The 22,409-nt window shown below is 60.7% G+C and overlaps 4 protein-coding genes across 4 annotated transcripts; 1 reads left to right on the forward strand and 3 right to left on the reverse strand.

The window, feature by feature from the left end:
* The first annotated feature begins 335 nt into the window (after positions 1–335).
* ARSA (arylsulfatase A) lies at positions 336–8,329 on the forward strand. The gene is made up of 8 exons (XM_033057907.1): positions 336–636; positions 1,691–1,931; positions 2,099–2,317; positions 4,972–5,141; positions 6,518–6,642; positions 6,724–6,851; positions 6,943–7,045; positions 7,119–8,329. The coding sequence occupies exons 1-8, from the start codon at positions 398–400 to the stop codon at positions 7,424–7,426; spliced, it is 1,533 nt and encodes a 510-aa protein (XP_032913798.1). The 5' UTR covers positions 336–397; the 3' UTR covers positions 7,427–8,329.
* Positions 8,330–8,607: 278 nt separating this feature from the next.
* Positions 8,608–11,604, reverse strand: LOC116995150 (acrosin-like). The gene is made up of 5 exons (XM_042779182.1): positions 11,417–11,604; positions 11,079–11,309; positions 10,137–10,399; positions 9,773–9,945; positions 8,608–8,919 (listed from the first exon to the last, which is right to left on the reverse strand). The coding sequence occupies exons 1-5, from the start codon at positions 11,602–11,604 to the stop codon at positions 8,608–8,610; spliced, it is 1,167 nt and encodes a 388-aa protein (XP_042635116.1).
* Positions 11,605–12,705: 1,101 nt separating this feature from the next.
* On the reverse strand, positions 12,706–15,187 carry LOC116995152 (acrosin-like). The gene is made up of 6 exons (XM_033057545.1): positions 15,117–15,187; positions 14,763–15,026; positions 14,307–14,572; positions 13,944–14,089; positions 13,288–13,449; positions 12,706–12,741 (listed from the first exon to the last, which is right to left on the reverse strand). The coding sequence occupies exons 1-6, from the start codon at positions 15,185–15,187 to the stop codon at positions 12,706–12,708; spliced, it is 945 nt and encodes a 314-aa protein (XP_032913436.1).
* Positions 15,188–15,846: 659 nt separating this feature from the next.
* LOC116995153 (acrosin-like) lies at positions 15,847–20,814 on the reverse strand. The gene is made up of 6 exons (XM_033057546.1): positions 20,784–20,814; positions 20,251–20,521; positions 18,127–18,369; positions 17,082–17,347; positions 16,721–16,866; positions 15,847–16,314 (listed from the first exon to the last, which is right to left on the reverse strand). Exons 1-6 carry the CDS (start codon positions 20,812–20,814, stop codon positions 15,979–15,981), a joined length of 1,293 nt encoding a protein of 430 aa, XP_032913437.1. The 3' UTR covers positions 15,847–15,978.
* Between the last annotated feature and the right edge of the window lie 1,595 nt (positions 20,815–22,409).

Here is a 22,409-nt window from a genome sequence, read left to right on the forward strand (position 1 = left end):
GGAAAATAGTTTATAGAAAGTTTGAATAAGCATGGTAGGTCTATGAATATGCAATGGGCTGATGAATTGAAGGAATATCTCCAAAGCAAGAGGAGTGCTGAATGCCAAGCACCTGGCCATTTTAACCTTTTGCTTCATTGTTTGTCTCTCATCGCCTTTTATTAAACTTTTTTTAATTTGACCAGGAGAGTGCAGCTCGTTTTTCAGAGATGCCATTCCCAGCGGCGCCATCTTGGCACGGCCCTGCGGGACTACAACTCCCAGCATGCCTCGCGGCCACGTGGCCGCCATTTGCAACCACGTGATCGGCTCGGCTACTGCCGGCACCGCCCCGGGGACACCGGGGACAGCACCGGGACAAACCGGGACAGCACCGGGACAGCACCGGGACAGCGCCATGGAACCGCAGGGCCGGCACCACCCCTGGGTGCTGCTGCTGCTGCTGCTGCCGCCCGTGCGAGCCGCGGCCGCCGCTCGCCCCAACTTCGTGGTGGTGCTGGCGGACGATTTGGGGTACGGGGACCTGGGCAGCTACGGGCACCCCTCGTCCGCCACCCCGCACCTGGACCGGCTGGCGGCCCGCGGGCTGCGCTTCACCGACTTCTACAGCAGCGCCGCCGTCTGCAGCCCCTCCCGGTACGGCCCGGCCGCGATACACGGGATGGAGCGGCGGGACACGGGATAAACGGGGATGGATGGAGCGGTGGGATACGGGATAAACGGGGATAGAGCGGTGGGATACGGGATAAACGGGGATGGAGCGGCGGGACACGGGATAAACGGGGATGGAGCGGAGTGACACGGGATAAATGGGGATGGAGCGGTGGGATCCGGGATAAACGGGGATGGAGCGGTGGGATACGGGATAAATGGGGATGGAGCGGTGGGATACGGGATAAACGGGGGGGATGGAGCTGGGGTGTCCCGGGATAAACGGGCGGGGATGGAGTTGGGGTGTCCCGGGATAAATGGGGGGGATGGAGCTGCAGGACCCGGGATAAACGGGCGGGGACAAACCCGCCGTGTCCCAGGAAAGACGGAGGGACAAACTCGTGGTGTTCCGGGATAGACAGGTGGTGACAAACCTGCTGTGTCCCGGGATAAACGGGCAGGGACAAACCCACCGTGTCCCGGCAAGGACAGAGGGACAAACCTGGCGTGACGCGGGATACACGGGGGGATAAACCCGCCGTGTCCCGGGATAAACGGGCAGGGACGAACCCGCGGTGTCCCGGGATAAACGGGCAGGGACGAACCCGCGGTGTCCCGGGATGGACGGGCGGTGACAAACCCCGCGTGTCCCGGGATGTGCCGCTGACCCCGTGTCCCGGGATGTCCCGGGATGTCCTGCTGACCCCGTGTCCCGGGATGCCCCGGGATATCCCCGGCTGTCCCGCTGACCCCCTGTCCCAGGATATCCCGGGGTGTCCCGGGCTGTCCCGGGCTATCCCGGGCTGTCCCGGGCCTTCCCGTGACCCCATGCCGTGTCCCCAGCGCTGCCCTGCTGACCCTGTGTCCCAGGATATCCCGGGATATCCCAGGCTGTCCCGGGCTCTCCCGCTGATCCCGTGTCCCGGGCTGTCCCAGGATATCCCGGGCTGTCCCGGGCCATCCCGCTGACCCCGTGCCGTGTCCCGGGCTGTCCCGGGCTGTCCCGGGCCGTCCCGCTGACCCCGTGCCGTGTCCCCAGCGCTGCCCTGCTGACCGGCCGGCTCCAGGTGCGCTCCGGGATCTATCCCGGTGTGTTCGACCCGGGCTCCCGGGGGGGGCTCCCGCTCTCCGAGGTCACCGTGGCCGAGGTGCTGAAGGCTCGGGGCTACGCCACGGCCATGGTTGGCAAGTGGCACCTGGGCTTTGGCCAGAACGGCTCCTTCCTGCCCGTGCACCAGGGCTTCGATCACTTCCTGGGCGTGCCCTACTCCCACGACCAGGTGAGAGCGCCCAGGTGTGCGGGATTTTGGGTGGGATCTCCCTGTCCTGCAGCGCTGGCTGTGCCTTCTGTTTGGGCCACTGGGACGCTTCACCTCCCATCCTTTCATTCCCTGCCCTGCAGCAGAGCTGGGATCCCCAAAATTTGTTGTTTTTTTTTTTTTTTCAGGGTCCCTGCCAGAATCTGACGTGTTTCCCACCCGACACCAAATGTTTCGGGACGTGTGACCAGGGCGTGGTGCCGCTGCCGCTGCTCTGGAACCAGAGCATCATCCAGCAGCCCGTGTCCTTCCCCGACCTCGTGCCCCTCTACAACAAATTCTCCCGGGATTTCATCGCCGACTGCGCCCGCAGGGGCCTCCCCTTCCTGCTCTACTACGCTTCCCATGTGGGAATGGGGGGATTGTCCGGGCTCTGGGGTGGGAGTGGGGTGGGAGAGGGGAGAAGGGAAAAGGGAAAAGGGAGAAGGGAAGGGAAAAGGGGAAAGGGATGGGAGAAGGGATGGGAGAAGGGAAAAGGGAGAAGGGAAGGGAAAAGGGGAAAGGGATGGGAGAAGGGAAAAGGGATGGGAGAAGAGGAAAGGGAAGGGAAAAGGGATGGGAGAGGGGAAAAGGGAAGGGGAAAGGGAAGAGAGAAGGGAAAAGGGGGAAGGGAAAATGGAAGGGAAAGGGATGGGAGAAAAGGGAAAGGGAAGAGAAAAGGGAGAAAGGAAGGGAAAAAGGAAGGGAAAAGGGAAAAGAAAGGAATGGGGAAGGGAAAAGGGAAGGGGAAAGGGAGGAGAAAAGGGAAGGGAAAGGAAGGGGGAAAAGGGAAGGGAAGAGAAAAGAGGGAAAGGGAAGGGAAAAGGGAAGAGATGGGAGAAGGGAGGAGAAAAGGGAAGGGAAAAGGGAATGGAAAAAGGAGGGAAGGGGAAAGGGAGGAGAAAAGGGAAGGGAAGAGAAAAGGGAGAAAGGAAGGGAAGGGAAAAGGGAAAAGAAAGGAATGGGAAAGGGGAAGGGAAAAGGGAAGGGATGGGAGAAGGGAGGGGAAAAGGAAAGGGAATGAGGAATGGAAAAAGGAGGGAAGGGGAAAGGAAGGGGGAAAAGGGAAGGGAAGAGAAAAGGAAGAAGGGAAGGGAAAAGGGAAAAGAAAGGAATGGGAAAAGGGAAGGGATGGGAGAAGGGAGGAGAAAAGGGAAGGGAATGGGGAATGGAAAAAGGAGGGAAGGGAAAAGGCAGAAGAAGGAAAAGAAAAGGGAGAGGGGAAAAGGGAAGAGAGAAAGGTGAAAGGAAGGGTAAAAGAAAAAGGGAAAAGGGAAAAGAAAGGAATGGGGAAGGGAAAGGGAAGGGAATGGGGAATGGAAAAAGGAGGGAAGGGGAAAGGGAAGGGAATGGGGAAGGGGAAAGGAAGGGAAAGGGAGAAGAAGGAAAAAAGAAGGGAGAGGGGAAAAGGGAGGAGAAAAGGGAGAAAGGAAGGGAAAAGGGAAAAGAAAGGAATGGGGAAGGGGAAGGGAAAGGGGAAGGGATGGGAGAAGGGAGGAGAAAAGGGAAGGGAATGGGGAATGGAAAAAGGAGAGAAGGGGAAAGGGAAGGGAATGGGGAAGGGAATGGGGAAGAGGAAAGGAAGGGGGAAAAGGGAGAAGAAGGAAAGGAAAAGGGAGAATGGAAAAGGGAAGAGAAAAGGGAGAAGGGAAGGGTAAGAGGAAAAGAGAAAGGGAAGGGAAAAGAAAGGAATGGGGAAGGCAAAAGGGAAGAAAGGGAAAAGTGAAAAGAAGGGAAAAGGGCCCGAGTCCCATGGGGAGAACCCCTGTTCTCAGGGAACCTGTGCAGGGAATCTTCTGCCACCCCAAAATTTGCACTAAGAAATGCAAAAATCCTCTAAAAAGGACATGAAAAACGGCCCAAAAAATCATCCTAAAATCTGCACTAAAAAAATCCTAAAATGGCCCCAAAATCCAGCGAGATTCAGGGGATTTCTGAGAAAAAAACCAGGAAAACAGATGGGCAAAAATCTGTGAAAAATCAGATTTTAAATGGCCCAAAACCCCCAAAAATTGCACTAAAAATGGGCCATAAAGTCCTAAAATCTTCACTAAAACACCCAAAATCTGTCAAAATTCCAAGGATTTATGGGAACAACATCAGGAAAAATCCAGCCTACAAAACCCAGAAAAATCCCTAAATATTTGCATTAAGAAACGCAAAAATCCCCTAAAAATCAGATGAGAAATGGCTGAAAAAAGTCCTAAAATCTGCACTAAAAAACCCCAAAATCCAGCGAGATTCCAGGGATTTCTGAGGAAAAAACCAGGAAAACAGATGGGCAAAAATCCACGAAAAATCAGATTTTAAATGGCCCAAAAAACCCAAAAATTGCACCAAAAATGGACCATAAAGTCCTAAAATCTTCACTAAAAACACCCAAAATCTGTCAAAATTCCAAGGATTTATGAGAAAAACATCAGGAAAAATCTCTAAAAATTCACACTAAGAAACGCAAAAACCCGCTAAAAATCAGATGAGAAATGGCTGAAAAAAGTCCTAAAATCTGCACTAAAAAACCCCAAAATGGACCCAAAATCCAGCGAGATTCCAGGGATTTCTAAGGAAAAAAAAACAGAAAAAAGACTGGGAAAATATCTGGGGGAAATAGGATTTTCAATTGCCCCAGAACCCCAAAAATTGCACTAAAAATGGACCATAAAATCCTAAAATCTTCACTAAAACGCCCAAAATCCGTCAAAATTCCAAGGATTTCTGAGAAAAACATCAGGAAAAATCTCTAAAAATTCGCACTAAGAAACGCAAAAACCCCCTAAAAATCAGATGAGAAACGGCTGAAAAAAGTCCTAAAATCTGCACTAAAAAACCCCAAAATCCAGCGAGATTCCAGGGATTTTTGAGGAAAAAACCGTGAAAATAGATGGGCAAAAATCCGCGAAAAATCAGATTTTGAACGCCCAAAACCCCAAAAATGCCCCAAAACTCGCAGTGAGGCTGCTGTGAGCTGCCAGGACCTGGCAGGTGCTGGCAGGGGGTGACAGCAGCTGTGTCCCCTCCCCAGCACACGCACTACCCGCAGTTTGCCAGCCGGGAATTCGCGGGGCGCACGCGCCGGGGACCCTTCGGGGACGCGCTGGCCGAGTTCGATGGCTCCGTGGGACACATCCTGCAGGCGCTGCAGGACAGCGGGCAGGACAACGCCACCATGGTGTTTGTCACCTCTGACAACGGGTGAGGGGACAGGGACAGGTGTCACCGTGGTGTTTGTCACCTCTGACAACGGGTGAGAGGCTGGGGACAGGGACTGGGACAGGTGTCACCATGGGGCAGTGACAGGTGTCACCTTGAGGCAGGGACAAGTGTCACTATGGGGCAGTGACAAGTGTCACCCCCTGGGACAGTGACAGGTGTCACTGTAGTGTTTGTCACCTCCGACAACGGGTGAGGGGCTGGGGACAGGGACAGTGACAAGTGTCACCATGGGACAGGGACAGGAGTCACCTTAGAGGCAGGGACAGGTGTCACCATGGGACAGTGACAAGTGTCACTGTAGTGTTTGTCACCTCTGACAACGGGTGAGGGGCTGGGGGACAGGGACAAGTGTCACCATGGGGGCAGTGACAGGTGTCACCATGGTGTTTGTCACCTCCAACAACGGGTGAGGGGCTGGGGGACTGGGGACAGGGACAGGTGTCACCTGGACAGTGACAAGTGTCACCATGGGACAGTGACAGGTGTCACCATGGTGTTTGTCACCTCCAACAATGGGTGAGGGGCTGGGGACAGGGACAGGGACAGGGACAAGTGTCACCCCAAGGGCAGTGACAGGTGTCACTATGGGACAGGGACAGGTGTCACCATGGTGTTTGTCACCTCCAACAATGGGTGAGTGGCTGGGGGACAGGGACAGGGACAGGTGTCACCTGGACAGTGACAGGTGTCACTGTAGTGTTTGTCACCTCTGACAACGGGTGAGGGGCTGGGGGACAGGGACAGGTGTCACCTGGGCAGTGACAAGTGTCACCCTGGGACAGTGACAGGTGTCACCCTGGTGTTTGTCATCTCTGACAATGGGTGAGGGTTTGGGGACAGGGACAGGTGTCACAGGGACACTGACAGGTGTCACCATAGTGTTTGTCACCTCTGACAATGGGTGAGGGTCTGGGGACAGGGACAGGTGTCACCGTGGGACAGTGACAGGTGTCACCCCAGGGGCAGTGACAAGTGTCACCCTGGTGTTTGTCACCTCTGACAGTGGGTGAGGGACTGGGGGACAGGGACAAGTGTCACCTGGACAGTGACAAGTGTCACCATGGGGACAATGACAAGTGTCACCCCAAATGCCCCCAGGGTTGAGGCAGGAGTGTGACACCCCCAGATGTCCCTAGTCCCCTCTGTGTGGGTGACACCCCCAAGTGTCCCCAGTCCCCTCTGTGTGGGTGACACCGGTGTCACCCTGCCCTGCTCGGGGTGTCACACCGTCCCCTCTACCCTACCCCTGAGGGTGGCACAGTCACACTGGCCCCGGGCCACCCCTGTCCCTGCCCCCTCAGCCAGCGCGTCCCTGGCTCTGTGTGGCAGCTGCTCCTTGTCCCCGCTGTCCCCAGCCCCTCCACTCTGCGCATGGCACGCGGTGGCAGCGCCGGCCACCTCAAGTGTGGCAAGGGCACGACCTACGAGGGCGGCATGCGGGAGCCCGCCGTGGCGTATTGGCCGGGCAGGATCGCTCCAGGTGAGCCAGGGGAGACATCCCGGGATAAACCCGGGTCAGGGGGGCCAGCAGGGTCAGCCCTGGGCTGTGTCCCCGTGCCAGGAGTGACCCATGAGCTGGCCAGCACCCTGGACCTGCTGCCCACGCTGAGCGCCCTGGCTGGAGCAGCCCTGCCCAAGGTGGCCCTGGATGGGTTCGACCTGAGCCCGCTGCTCTTTGGCTCGGGGAAGGTGAGTCCTGCTGGCCCTGCAGCAGCCAGGCCGTGGCTACCTGGCTCGTTCCCAGGTTGCCCAGGTGGGCTGAGCTGTGTTGTCCCCCCAGAGCCCTCGCCAGGCCGTGTTCTTCTACCCCCCGAACCCCGACCCGCTGCACGGCCCCTTCGCCGTCCGCCTGGGCAAGTACAAGGCTCATTTCTTCACCCAAGGTCAGTGCTGCCTCCTCCTTTGGGGGGAATTTTGGGAGTTTCTGCTGCTCTGAGCTCAGGGTTTGTGTCTCAGGTTCCTTCCACAGCAGCACCACCCCGGACCCGGCGTGCCAGGGGCTAACTCCGCTCACCCCACACTTGCCCCCGCTGCTCTACGACCTGGAGTCGGACCCCGCGGAGAACTACGACCTGCTGGCGGGGCAGGCCAGCCCCGAGCTGCTGCAGGTGCTCAGGGACATCACCCTGCAGAAGGTGCTGCTGGAGCAGCGCCTGCAATTCGGGGAGAGCCAGATCAGGAAGGGCCGGGACCCGGCGCTGCAGCCCTGCTGCGCCCCCAACTGCAGCCCCAAACCTTCCTGCTGCCGCTGCTCCCCGCACTGAGCCCGCAAAACTTCCTGGCCCCCATCCCAAATCACCTGGATCAGCCTTGGAGGTCGGAGGGACCCCTTGGAGTGATGGGGAGCTGGAGTGAAATGGGGTCAGGGAGATCCCAAATGCGTCAGGAGTGTGAGCAGGGCCCTGTGCTCCGTGTGGGACGTTCCAGGTGAGGCTTTGGGCAGGATCCTGACCCATTCCAGGTGGGATCAAACTCCAGAACCTTCTCCAGAGCCAGGACAGCTCCTGGGAGCTGCGATCCCGCTGGAGCAGAGGGAATGTCCCGGATCCAGGGATCCCAATCCTTTGGGATCTGGGGCAGAGCAGGGACAGTGGGATGGGGCAGCAGCTGGTGACAGAGGGGACAGCCCTGGGTGGCAGCAGCAGCTCAGGGTGGCACCTCCAGCAGCTCCACAGGGCTTCAGGACTCGCAGCTCCAGCTGTTCCCATTCCCGTCCCTCAGTGACTTTTCCTGGGACTGGGACCCCTGAGGCTGGGCTGGAGAAGTTTGTCCCTCTCTCCATCTGCCATCCCCTCCTCATCTCCCCCTAAACCAGGCCCAACCCTGCTCATTCTTCCCAAATTGTCCCATCCTTGTTTTTCCCTGAACTGGGCTGAAAATGTGGATAATGGATGTCCTGATTTTGGCCACAGGAATAATTTTTTCCCAGTAGCTGGGAGTGGGGCATGTCCAGGACCCCAAACATTGCCAGGGGCACGGGACTGTCACTTCCATGGACAAGGACATTATTTCCAGTGGGGATAGAAGTGGGTGTTGTCAGGGGTTCTCTATGTGAATCACTGCTTATTAATAATGTCTCATTAATTTTTTATTAATATTGATGCAAAGAATGGTTTGATTCCTTATCTCATGGCTGTTTCCAGTAAATTGTTTTTAACCCCAGTAAATTATTTTTAACCTTTTGTGTTTTCAAAGCGGGAAGGGGAAGGAGCACAGTTCTGCTTTTAGGATCACAAAACTGGAGAATTCCACCCCTAAACTCCCAGCACGGATGGAACACAACTTTATTGCCAGGATTAAATGAACCTGAGCACCCGTGAGGCCTCGGGGCAGGAGCGTGGGCAGGGCACAGCAGCCCAGGGCAGCGGGGCCGCCTTCGGCCCCACAGCCACAGCCCCAGCTGGGGGATGCTCTGCAGCCACAACAGGATCTGCTCTCCTTCCTGTCACCCCAACTTGTTCTTGAGCACCTCCACCAACTCCTGCAGCCTCTCAAAAAGATGCCTCAGGCTGATTTTTGGCCAGAAAATGCTTCCTGGCTCCGGTGCTGGCGTGTTCAGGGTGGGCAGCGGTGCCACGGTCGGTGCTGCCGGGCTGGGGCCGGTGTGGTCACGGATCCAGGTGTGGAAGTGCTGGGTGGACGTGAACACCCCCGGCCTGCTGGCCCTGGCACAGCCCTCACCCCAGCTGACCAGTCCCACCAGCCAGAAGTAGTCCTTATTCTTGTCCTTGCACACCAGGGGTCCCCCGATGTCCCCCTGTGCCAGGAGAGAGGGGACAGGGGCTGCTGCCACTGCTCTTCCCGTGCCACCCCCTCCAGAGCCGCGCTCCGGGCTGGATTCCCGTGGGAAGGCTCCGCTCGGGGGCTGGGGGGACCAAAGGGGCAGCAGGGTGGGGCTGGGTCAGGGTGGGCTCTGTCTCATCTCTGCACTGTGGGCAGGGTGGGCAGGGAATGCAAATTGCAGGGAATCCAAACCTGGGGCTGCTGGGAGCACGGGGAGGGGGCTGGGGGCAGTGCCAGGCCTTGGGGACAAGGGGACAGTGGGCAGGGACACAGGGATGGGGAAGGGACACGGGGTTGGGGAAGGGACACAGGGATGGGAAAGGGACACAGGGATGGGAAAGGGACACAGAGATGGGACACAGGGATGGGAAATGGACAGAGGGATGGGGAAGGGACACAGGGATGGGACACAGGGATGGGGCAGGGACACAGGGATGGGAAAGGGACACAGGGATGGGAAAGGGACACAGGGATGGGGAATGGACACAGGGATGGGACACAGGGATGGGGAAGGGACACAGGGATGGGAAAGGGACACAGGGATGGGAAAGGGACACCCGTCAGTGGTGGAGCCCTGGGGTTCGGAGGGCACCGGGCCAGGCCCGAACTGAGCCAGGCTGGGTTTGGGGTCCCTGTGCTGCTCTCAGGGGTTCAGTGGGGCCGTGTTTGGGGTCCCTGTGCTGCTCTCAGGGTTCAGTGGGGCCGTGTTTGGGGTCCCTGTGCTGCTCTCAGGGTTCAGTGGGGCCGTGTTTGGGGTCCCTGTGCTGCTCTCAGGGTTCCATGGGGCCGTGTTTGGGGTCCCTGTGCCCCAGGCCCTGTGCCCACACCTGGCAGGTGTCGATGCCGCCCCGCGGGTACCCCGCGCACAGGTCCTGGGGGTGCACGGCCCCCCGGTACCAGCGGCTGCTGTTGCACAGCTGGACGTCCATGAGCCGCACCTTGGCCTCCTGCAGCACCAGGCGTGGGCCGGGGGCTGCGGGCACAGAGGGCACAGAGGGCTCTGAGCACCCGGCAGCCCCCGGGGGCCCTGTGGGGCCGAGCCCCTGGCCCGGGGCCGGGCCGTGCCCCTCAGAGCCCCTGGCCCAGCCGTGTCCCTGCCCGGGGCTCCGGGGCACGGCCCAGGCCCGGCTCTGCTCGGGGCCAGCGCGGCCGCGGGCCCAGAGCTCGGCTCAGCCCCTGGGCACTGACCGCTGTGTGGGGCTCGTTTCCAGCCCGCCATGTAGCAGGTTTTCATCTTGGCCACTGTCACAGAGTTGTCAGGCACACAGGCCAGCTGGATGTAGTCGCTGCACTCCGCGGGCCGGTCCAGCTCCACCAGGGCGATGTTGTTGCTGACCGTGGCCTCCACGTAGCCCTGGTGCATCAGGATCTGCTTGATGTGGAGCACCTCGGCCTTGGGGCCTGGCTGAGCAAGATCCGTGGCCCCAATCACCACCTTCCACTCGAGGACAGCCCTGGGAGGGCCATGGAGAGTGACAGGGAGCAGAGCCTGGGGCTGGGACAGCCCGGCCATTGCCAGGCCTCTGCTTCCCACAGCAGGGAGGGGAGGCAGCCATGGAGCAGCATGTCCTGGCTGTGGGGACATCCTTGTCCCTGCTGTGGGAACATCCCTGACACTACCATAGGGACATCCCTGCCTCTCCTGTGGGGAAATCCCTGACACTGCTGGGGGGACATCCCTGTCCCTCCTGTGGGGACATCCCTGACACTGCTGTGGGGACACCCCTGTCCCTGCTGGGGACACATCCCTGACCCTTCTGAGGGCACATCCCTATCCCTCCTTTGGGGACATCCCTGTCCCTGCCATAGGGACATCTCTGTCCCTCCTGTGGGGACATCCCTGACACTGCTGTGGGGACATCCTCATCCCTGCTGGGTCCCATCCCTGTCCTTGCTTTGGGGACACAATTGACCCTGCGGAGGGCACATCCCCATTTTTGCCATGAGGATATCCCTGTCCCTGTTAGGGTCCCATCCCCGTCTCTGCTTGCTCCCATCCCTGTCCCTGTTAGGGTCCCATCCCCATCCCTGTTGGCTCCCATCCCTGTCCCTGTTAATGTCCCATCCCTATTCCTGCTGTGGGAACACCCCTGTCCCTGTTTTGGGGACACCCCCATCCCTGCTCCTCCTTACCCGGCCCCGATGAAGCAGCTGGCCACTGTGAGGACCCAGCGACGGCTGATGAGTGCCCCCGAGCACACGTGCCAGGTGCCATTCTGCATGGTGACCTGGATGCTGGCGATGCCAGACCAGGCCCCTGGGGGGACATTGAGGGTTGTTGTGGCCTTGGCAGAATCCGAGGATACGTACTCGGGGATGGCGGAGCTGTCGTTCAGCTCCATGGGCCGGAGCCCGCAGGTGCCTCTGGAAGCACAAAGCCATCACTGCCCTGCTCGGGGACAGCAGGGACAGGGACCCCCAGGGGCTCCTCTGTGCCCCCGAGTGTCCCCGAGCCCCCCGTGCCCACCGACCTGCAGGTGTCCCAGGTGGCCCCCACGGGCCAGGCCAGGGCCAGCAGCACGAGCAGCCCCAGCAGAGCCATCGGTGCCAGCGCAGGTGGCAGAGGCAGAGCCGAGCTGTCACCTCTGCTGCCCACGGCCCTGGTGGTGCCACCAGGCCGGGCTGATGTCACAGAGGGGCTGGTTCCATGTGGGGGCATGGTGGCCTCGGTTCCCTCTGTGGAACCCCAGAATGGTTTGGGTGGGAGGGAAGGACCTGAAGGATCCCTCTGGAGCAGAGGGAATGTCCCAGATCCAGGGATCCCAATCCTTTGGGATGGAGGGCAGAGCAGGGACAGTGGGATGGGGCAGCTCAGGGTGACAGAGCGGACAGCCCTGGGTGGCAGCAGCAGCTCAGGGTGGCACCTCCAGCAGCTCCACAGGGCTCCAGGACTCGCAGCTCCAGCTGTTCCCATTCCTGCCCCTCAGTGACTTTTCCTAGGATTGGGACCCCTGAGGTTTGGTCTGTGCTGGTTTGGAGCCACACCAGCCACAGGAATTCACCCCACACAAACACCATGAGGAAAGTTTGGAAGTCAGAGTCACACTTTGAAGGAAACAATCCAATAAATGCAAGGAATTCAGAGAAATCACCTTAAAACCACCGAGTCAGAGCACATCCTGTGGGGTCGCAGTGCAGGCCAGCAGTGCTGGTTGAAGTGGTCCTGCTGGTCTGGTCCTTCTCCAGCAGTGGTGGTTGTGTCCCAAATCCCCAAAGTTGAGATTCCATCCTCTGAAGTCCAGGCAGGAATGTCCAGAACCTCCCCCAGCGTGAGGAGTTTCGCCATGGGGTGATGGAATCCCCTGAGGTATTCCTGGAGCCCATGAAGGTTTTTCTGCTGCACCACTGAGTTCCTGGTGGCCCAGGATGACCCCTCAGGGTGGGTGGTCCTGCTGCTGTCCCAGAGGGAGTTCTGACCCTGTCCCACCCTTCCTAAGAGCTCACCAGAAGATGCTGGAGATCCATCAGTTACACCCAGGGGCATTCCCATCCTTCCCTCATCCCCCCAAACCAGGACCCAACCCCAGATTTTTTTCCCTAAATTGTCCCATCCTCGTGCACAGGAGACTGAACTGGGCTGAAGACGAGGATAATTAGGAACAACTCTATTTCAAGAACAAACACAAGGGTGTGTGGAGGGGAGGATAACGAGCAGGACAGAGCAGCCCTGGCAAGGGGGTGGCTTTGGCACAGCCGTGGTTCCCCCAGGGAATGGCTGGGATCTCCAGAATCCAGAACAGGATCTGCTCCCCCATCCTGCTCAATCCATTTTGTCCTGCAGGAACACCAGGAACTCCTGCAGAGCCCCAAAAAACTTTGTCAGAATGCTCCTGGGGAATGAAATTGTTATCAAGGGTTCTGCTTCCTCTTCTACTTCCTCTTCTGCTTCCTCTTCTGCTTCCTCTTCTGCTTCCTCTTCTGCTTCCACTTCTGCTTCCTCTTCTGCTTCTTCTGCTTCCACTTCTGCTTTTTCTGCTTCTTCTTCTGCTTCTTCTGCTTCCACTTCTGCTTCTTCTGCTTCTCCTTCTGCTTCTTCTGCTTCTGCTTCTTCTGCTTCTCCTTCTGCTTCTTCTGCTTCTGCTTCTGCTTCCTCTGCTTCTGCTTCTGCTTCTTCTGCTTCTGCTTCTGCTTCTTCTACTTTTTCTTCTTCCTCCTCTACTTCTTCCTTTACTTCTTCTTCCTCCTCTTCTTCCTCCTCCTCCTCCTCCTCCTCCTCTTCTTCTTCTTCTGGTATGGGTTCTGGTTCAGGGATTGGTATTGGTTCTGGTTCTGGTATTTCTGCTGGCTCTTCCTCAACGGTGTGGGGTGGGGCTGGTTGTAGAACGTCCGTGTGGGGTGGGACCAATCCCATCTGCACCTGGATCCAGTTGTGGAAGTGCTGGGTGGACGTGAACACCCCGGGCCGCTTGTCACCTGCGCAGCCCTGGCCCCAGCTGGCCAGTCCCACCAGCCAGAAGTAGTCACCAATGTTGTCCTTGCACACCAGGGGTCCCCCGATGTCACCCTGTGCCAGGAGAGAGGGGACAGGGGTGCTCCAGGGTCACAGCCACGCCTTGGAGGGACAGGGGACACTTGATGGGATTTGGGGACAGGGGGATGCTTGGACAGGGATCCATGGGTGGGGAGTGGCAGCCCTGGGACAGGGATCCATGGAGGGTAAAGGGAAGGGCCACAAGGGATAAAGGACAGGGTGGGACATGGTGGGGGCAATGGGGACCCTGTGCTGGGTGTGAGGGGTTTGGTGGGGCCGCGTTTGGGGTCCCTGTGCTGCTCTCAGGGTTCAGTGGGGCCGTGTTTGGGGTCCCTGTGCTGCTCTCAGGGTTCCGTGGGGCCGTGTTTGGGATCCCTGTGCTGCTCTCAGGGTTCCGTGGGGCCGTGTTTGGGGTCCCTGTGCTGCTCTCAGGGTTCAGTGGGGCCGTGTTTGGGGTCCCTGTGCTGCTCTCAGGGGTCAGTGGGGCCGTGTTTGGGGTCCCTGTGCCCCAGGCCCTGTGCCCACACCTGGCAGGTGTCGATGCCGCCCCGCGGGTACCCCGCGCACAGGTCCTGGGGGTGCACGGCCCCCCCGTACCAGCGGCTGCTGTTGCACAGCTGGACGTCCATGAGCCGCACCTTGGCCTCCTGCAGCATCGTGCCCGTGCTCGGGTCTGGGGGCACAGAGGGCACAGAGGGCTCTGAGCACCCAGCACACCCTGAGCCAAACCCCTTTCCCAGTGCCATGCCGTGCCCCTGTCCCGCTCTGTCCCTGCCCAGGGCTCCAGGGCACAGCCCAGATGTGCTCAGGGCAGCTTTGTCCTCTACCCCAGGCCAGCCCAGCCGTGTCCCCGTGGTGCCCAACCCCTGCTCATCCCCTGGGGCACTGACCACTGTGTGGGGCTGCTCTCCAGCCCGCAATGTAGCAGGTTTTCAGCTCGGCCACAGGCAGGGAGCTGTCGGGCACGCAGGCCAGCTGGATGTAGTCGCTGCACTCCACGGCATGGTCCAGCTCCAGCAGGGCGATGTTGTTCCACTCCGACTGAGGATCGTATTTCTCGTGCACCTGGATGCTCTTGACTCGGTGCTGCTTGGACTCGGGGCCTGGCTGGGCCAGGTCTGTGGCTCCAACCAGCACCGTCCACGGGGAGACGTCCCTGGAGGGCAGGAGATGGAGAAAGGATTGAGGGAGCAGGGACAGGGAGTGCAGCAGCAGCATTCCCTTCCTGTGCTGGGGACATCTCTGTGCTGTGGGGACACCTCTGTGATGTGGGGACATCCCTGACCCTGCTGTGGGGACACCCCTGTCCCTGTTTTGGGGACACCCCCATCCCTGCTCCTCCTTACCTAACTTTGATGAAGCAATGTGCGACTGTGAGCACCCACTGGGGGTGGATGAGTGCCCCCGAGCACATGTGCCACGTGCCATTCTCCATGGTGGCCCTGACGCTGACGATGCCAGGCCAGGTGCCTGGGGGGACACCGGGGCCGTCCTTGACGAGGGAAGCGCCCTCAGAAGGGCCCCAGGTTCCGTAGTCACCCTCCGAGGGGTCGTAGTCCACAACCAGCGAGCTGTGGTCGAAAGCCAAGGGCCGGAGCCCGCAGGTGCCTCTGGAAGCACAAAGCCATCACTGCCCTGCTCGGGGACAGCAGGGACAGGAACCCCCGAGTGTCCCCGAGCCCCCCACGGTGCCCACTGACCTGCAGGTGTCCCAGGTGGCCCCCACGGGCCAGGCCAGGGCCAGCAGCACGAGCAGCCCCAGCAGAGCCATCGGTGCCAGCGCAGGTGGCAGAGGCAGAGCCGAGCTGTCACCTCTGGTGCCCATGGCACCTGACCACCAGGCCGGGCTGATGTCACAGAGGGGCCGGTTCCATGTGGGGACACGGTGGCCTCGGGTGGGGCACAGAGCTGTGGAACCCTGGAATGGTTTGGGTGGGTGGGAGGGAGCTGATGGATCCCTCTGGAGCAGAGGGAATGTTCTGGATGCAGGGATCCCAATCCTTTGGGATGGAGGGCAGAGCAGGGACAGCGGGATGAGGCAGCAGCTGGTGACAGAGGGGACAGCCCTGGGTGGCAGCAGCAGCTCAGGGTGGCACCTCCAGCAGCTCCACAGGGCTCCAGGACTCGCAGCTCCAGCTCTTCCCAGTCCTGCCCCTCTCAGTGACTTTTCCTGGGACTGGGACCCCTGAGGCTGTGCTGGGGTACCCGGGCTGGAGAAGTTTGTCCCACTCTCCATCTGCCAGGCCCATCCTCCCCTCTCCAGCCCTCCCTGGGTCCCTTTTGCCTGTCCCCAAACCAGACCCAGCCTTGCTCATTTGTCCCACACCTCCCAGATTGTCCCATCCTTGTTTTTCCCAGGACACTGAACTGGACAACGCGGATAACTGGGAACAGGAACAGCTCTATTTCAAGGATTAGCCATCGGGGCGGGCTCAGGGCAAAAGTGTAGGCAGGGCACAGCTGGCCTGGGCACCGGGGCTGCCTTTGGCTCCACAGCCTCGGCCCCAGCTCGGACTGCTGGAGATCCTCTGCAGCCAGAATGGGATCCGTTCTCCTTCCTCATCAACTCATTTTCACCTTTAGGAAGTCCAGGAACTCCTGCACAGTCTTGAGGAACCTCAGCAGAGTGTCTGTGGGGAATGAAATTGTGAAGTGGTCTGATTGCGGGTTTGGTGACTGCTCAATCACAGTCAGGACCAGGGTTGGGCTCGGGATGAGGGCTGGCTTTGCTGACACCAATCCCAACTGGGCGTGGATCCATGCACGGAAGCGCTGGGTGGACGTGAACACTCCGGGTCGTTTATCTCCAGAGCAGCTCCTGCACCAGCTGGCCAGTCCCACCAGCCAGAAGTAGTCATCACGCTGGTCCTTGCACACCAGGGGAGCCCCGATGTCACCCTGTGCCAGGAGAGAGAGGACAGGGCTGCTCCAGGGTCACTGCCACACCTCGGGGCACAGGGGACACTGGATGGGATTTGGGGATGGGGGGACACCGGGGTATGGGTTGGGAGTGGCAGCCCTGGGACAGGGGACAGGGATGGGAAAGGGAACAGACAGAGAGAGGGACGCAGGGACAGGGAAGGGCAGGGAACAACAGCAGAGATAGGACAGGGGCTGGGAGGGAACTGGGCCTGGCAGGGTTTGGGGTCCTTGTGCTGGGTGTGAGGGGTTCAGTGGGGCCGTGTTTGGGGTCCCTGTGCTGCTCTCAGGGTTCAGTGGGGCCGTGTTTGGGGTCCCTGTGCTGCTCTCAGGGTTCAGTGGGGCCGTGTTTGGGGTCCCTGTGCCCCAGGCCCTGTGCCCACACCTGGCAGGTGTCGATGCCGCCCCGCGGGTACCCCGCGCACAGGTCCTGGGGGTGCACGGCCCCCCGGTACCAGCGGCTGCTGTTGCACAGCTGGACGTCCATGAGCCGCACCTTGGCCTCCTGCAGCACCAGGCGTGGGCCGGGGGCTGCGGGCACAGAGGGCACAGAGGGCTCTGAGCACCCGGCAGCCCCCGGGGGCCCTGTGGGGCCGAGCCCCTGGCCCGGGGCCGGGCCGTGCCCCCCAGAGCCCCTGGCCCAGCCGTGTCCCTGCCCGGGGCTCCGGGGCACGGCCCAGGCCCGGCTCTGCTCGGGGCCAGCGCGGCCGCGGGCCCAGAGCTCGGCTCAGCCCCTGGGCACTGACCGCTGTGTGGGGCCACTCTCCAGCCCGCCATGTAGCAGGTTTTCAGCTCGGCCACAGGCAGGGAGGTGTGGGGCAGGCAGGCCAGCTGGATGTAGTCGCTGCACTCCACGGGCCGGTCCAGCTCCACCAGGGCGATGTTGTTCTTGGCCGTGGCGGCCTCGTAGTCCTGGTGCATCAGGATCTTCTGGATGTGTCTGACCTCGGCCTTGGGGCCCGGATCACCCAGGTCTGTGGCCCCAATCACCACCTCGTAAATGGAGACGTTCCTGAGGGGCAGAGGGGTCACAGGGAGCAGAGCCAGGGGGTGTGACAGCCCTGCAGCTGCAGGGATATCCCTGTGCTCTGGGGACATCCCGGTCCCTGCTGTTGACACGTCTCTGACCCTCCTCTGGTGACATCTCTTACCCTGCTCTGTCAGGACATCCCTTTGCTGTGCAGACATCCCTGTCCCTCTTGTGGGTACATGTGTAGGACACCCCTGACCGTGCTGAGGGGACATCTCTCTCCCTGCTGTGTGGACATCCTTGTCCCAGCCTTGGGGACAACCCCGTGCTGTAGGGAAATCCCTTTCCCTGCTGTAGGGACACCCCTGACTGTGCTGGGGCGACATCCTCGACCCTCCTGTAGGGACATCCCTGACACTGCTGTGGGGACATCCCTGTGAGGACATCTCTGTCACTGTTGTGGGGACATCACTGACCATGGTGCAGGGACATTCCTGACGCTGCTGTGGGGACACCCCTGTCCTTGATGTGGGGACACCCCTGTCCCTTCGCGCTCCCATCCCTGTCCCTGTTGGTGTCCCATCCCTGTCCCTTTGGGGTGCCACCCCTGTCCCTGTTGGTGTCTGATCCCTCTCCCTTTGGGGATGCCCCTGTCCCTGTTGGGGTCCCACCCCTGTCCCTGTTGGTCCCATCCCTGTCCCTTTGGGGTGCCAGCCCTGTCCCTTTGGGGATGCCCCTGTCCCTGATGTGGGGACACCCCTGTCCCTGATGTGGGGACACCTCTGTCCCTTTGGGGACACCCCTGTCCCTGCCCTCCTTACCCAGACCTGAAGAAGCACCGTGCCACCGTGAGCACCCACTGGGCATGGATGAGTGCCCCCGCACACACGTGCCACGTGCCATTGGCCAGGATGGCCTGGACACCAACGATGCCAGGCCAGGTCCCTGGGGGGACACCAGGGCTGTCCTTGATGAGGGAGGCGACATCAGAAGAATCCGAATTTTCGTAGTCGTCAACCAGCGAGCTGTGGTCGGAAGCCAAAGGCCGGAGCCCGCAGGTGCCTCTGGAAGCACAAAGCCATCACTGCCCTGCTCGGGGACAGCAGGGACAGGGACCCCCGAGTGTCACTGAGCCCCCCACGGTCACTGACTTGCAGCTGTCCCAGGTGGCCCCCACGGGCCAGGCCAGGGCCAGCAGCACGAGCAGCCCCAGCAGAGCCATCGGTGCCAGCGCAGGTGGCAGAGGCAGAGCCGAGCTGTCACCTCTGGTGCCCATGGCACCAGGCCACCAGGCCATGCTGATGTCACAGAGGGGTGGCACAGAGTGCTGGAACCTTGGAATGGTTGGGGCTGGCAGGGACCTTAACGACAGCGTGGTGGCACCTGGGCCATGGGCACGGCCACCTCCCGCTGGCCCCGGGCCGGTGGCACCCCCAGATTAAATTCAAATTAAACATACAGACAGCTGCATCCATAAATAATTAATCGTTACTGATTAATCATACTACCTTGTTGCTTCATTGGATGCAATTTGTAATGTCTAAATATTTATTTTATAAATAAATAACAATATGTAAATAACAATAAATACCTATTAATGTGTATTAATATATTAATATGCTTATATATAAATATATAAAAATAATGATATAATATATAAATATATTAAAAATAATATAATATATAAAAATAAATATGGGATAACTGTATTGGTTCTAACCTCACTGTAGCATTATCGTCTTAATTACCACTGTTATGACTACACAACTTTATTAATTTTTTGTATCGTTTCTACAACACGAATTTATGTGCATAAATTATCCTACACACACTTGTAATGCAGTAAAACAGAAACTTGTAATACATTGTATGGACAACTCGTACGGAATGCATCAACAAAAACCGGGATGGGACTTTTCCCTGTATTTCCTGTGCTGGGCGGGGACGGGCACAGCTGGACGGGGAACATCTGAGTCACAGCTGGCAGGGGCACAGCTGGCAGGGCACAGCTGGCAGGGGCACAGCTGGCAGGGCACAGCCAGGTGAGTCACAGCTGGACGAGGAACAACTGAGTCACGGCTGGCAGGGGCACAGCTGGCAGGGGCACAGCTGGACGCGGCCCAGCCGGGCAGGGGCACATCTGGATGAGCGCAGCACATCTGGCGGGGCCGGGGCGGGGCCGGGGCTGAGCGCGGCGCGGGCGGGCGGCGGCGGAGCCACGGTGAGGGACCGGCACCGGCACCGGGCAGGGGCGGGGGCTGCCGGGGCTCCCAACATCCCCGGGGGGTGCTGCCCTACACCCACCCCCGCCCCCAGCCCCATAACTGCCCAGCCCCCGGCCCCTCAATCCCCCCGCCCACTGCTCCATGACTGTCCAGCCCCCACCCCCAGAATCCCCCAGCCCCGAATCCCCCAGCCCCAGAATCCCCCAGCCCCAAAATCCCCCCGCCCACCGCTCCATGAGTGCCCAGCCCCCAGCCCCAGAATCCCCCAGCCCCAGAATCTCCCAGCCCCGAATCCCCCCGCCCACTGCCCCATGACTGCCCAGCCCCGAGCCCCTCAATCCCCCCGCCCACCGCTCCATGACTGCCCAGCCCCAGAATCCCCCTGCCCCGAATCCCCCGCCCACCGCTCCATGAGTGCCCAGCCCCCGGCCCCTCAATCCCCCCGCCCACTGCTCCATGACTGTCCAGCCCCCAGCCCCAGAATCCCCCAGCCCCAGAATCCCCCCGCCCCCTGCCCCATAATCCCCCTGCCCTATTATTTCCCAGCCCCCCGCCCCAAGACCCCACCGTCCATTGCTCCGTAAGTGCTGAGCCCCCAGCCCCACAATCCCCTCACCCTATAACTGCACAGCCCCATAACCCCAGAATCCCCCCGCCCCATAACCCCATAATATCCTTGCCCCATAGCCCCCCTGCCCAGCCCCAAACCCCCCCGCTCACCCCGGCTGTGGGGCTCCGTCCCTCCCTGGCCATGCCGGGGCTGTGTTTGGGGTCCCCCCAGGGTTTTGGGGTGCCCCTCTGCTGACGGTGCCCGCGTCCCCCAGGAGCTGCCGGGCTCCGGATGCCGCCAGGATGGCGCTGGTCCCCGTCGTGGCTCTCTGGGCTCTGTGCCCCCTCCTCGCCCGGGCAGGTACCCACGGGCAGCGGGGTGGGGGGTCCCGGCAGAGCCCCCCCTTTCTGGGGACCCCCTTCCCAGCCCCCCTTTCCTCCCCTGCGCCGTGCGGACCCCGAGGGCGGGGGCGGGGGAGCCGTTCCGGGCAGGGCGGTGACTCACGGGGCGGCTGCTGGCACCGGCGAGCCCGGCGCTGGCACCGGGCTGTGCTGCCACCGCCGTGTCCCTACAATGTCCCCAACCGCGAGCCAGCAGAACCGGCTTGTCCCGGGGTTACCCCGCTGTACCCCATCCTTGTGTCCCCACAGATGTCCTTTGTCCCCAACCGCCAGCCAGCAGAGCCCGCTTGCCACGGGGTTACCCCGCTGTACCCCATCCCTGTGTCCCCACATGTCCCCTGTCCCCAGCAGAGCCCCCTTGTCCCGCTGTACCCCATCCCTGTGTCCCCACATGTCCCCTGTCCTGCTGTCCCCCATCCCTGTGTCCCCAGAGATGTCCCCTGTCCCCAACCGTGACCCAGCAGAGCCCCCTTGTCTTGGGGTTACCCCGCTGTACCCCATCCCTGTGTCCCCACATGTCCCTTGTCCCCAGCAGAGCCCCCTCGTCCCGCTGTCCTCCATCCGTGTCCCCACATGTCCCCTGTCCCCAACCGTGACCCAGCAGAGCCCCCTTGTCCCGCTGTTCCCCATCCCTATGTCCCCTGTCTCCAGCCGTGACCCAGCAGAGCTCGCTTGTCCCGGGATTACCCCACTGTGCCCCATCCCTGTGTCCCCACACATCCCCTGTCACGGTGTGCCCCATCCCTGTGTCCCCACGTGTCCCCTGTCCCCAGCCGTGACCCCGCAGAGCCCCCTTGTCCCACTGTACCCCATCCCTGTGTCCCCACATGTCCCCTGTCCCGCTGTACCCCATCCCTGTGTCCCCACACGTCCCCTGTCCCCAGCAGAGCCCCCTTGTCCCCCTGTCCCCCATCCCCGGGCTGACCCCGCCGTGTCCCCTACCAGACCAGCCTCCTGTCACTGTCACCGTCACCGCGGCCATCGGCGAGGACGCCTGCCTGCCCTGTGGCACCCAGCCCTGGGGTGACCTGCGCGGGGTCACCCTCAGCTGCACCCACCAGGCTGGCGGCCACCACGCTGTCCCCGTCCTCAGCCACCGCCTGGGGCTGCAGCCGCCGCCCCCCGAGCCGGGCTGGCAGCCCCCCGTGCAGCCCGACAGCCGCTTTAGGGGCAGGGTCGCCTTCTGCGCCGCGGGGACAGGCGACACCGGCGTGTCGCTGCTGCTGAGGAACCTCAGCTATGCCGATTTCGGGAATTATTCCTGCTACGCCTCCCGAGCCGCGGCCCCGCAGCTGCTCTGCTCGCTGGTGCTGCAGCCCGCAGGGGCAGGTGAGAGGGGCGGGGGTGGCACTGTCCCCTTTGGGGTAGAGGGGCGGGGGTGGCACTGTCCCCTTTGGGGTCCCTCTCATTCCAGAGGGTGTCTGGTCCTGTCCCCATATTGGTGGTGCCAGAATTTGGGAGTGTCTCCAATTCTTTGCTGTTGCTGTCACCTACTCTGTCCCCTGACCCAGCTCTGTCCCCTTGTGGGTGGTGCCAGAATTTGGGGATGTCCCCATTCCCTGCTGTGTCCAGCCCTGTCCCCATCTCGGTGATTCCAGAATTAGAGGATGTCCCCAGTCCCCTGCTGTGTCCACTCCTGTCCCCTTCTGGGTGGCTCCAGAATTTGGGGATGTCCCCAATTTCTTGCTGTGTCCAGCCCTGTCCCCTGCTGGGTGATTCCAGAATTTGGGGATGTCCCCAATTCCCTGATGCATCTGTCACCTCCTCCAGCCCTGTCCCCATCTCAGTGATTCCAGAATTTGGGGGTATCCCCAATCCCCTGCTGTGTCCAGCCCTGTCCCCATCTGGGTGATTCCAGAATTTGAGGATGTCCCCAATCCCTGCTGTGTCCAGCCCTGTCCCCATCTGGGTGACTCCAGGTGTCCCTG

This window comes from Catharus ustulatus, chromosome 4 (genome assembly GCF_009819885.2).
Source record: "Catharus ustulatus isolate bCatUst1 chromosome 4, bCatUst1.pri.v2, whole genome shotgun sequence".
Classification (NCBI taxonomy): domain Eukaryota; kingdom Metazoa; phylum Chordata; class Aves; order Passeriformes; family Turdidae; genus Catharus; species Catharus ustulatus.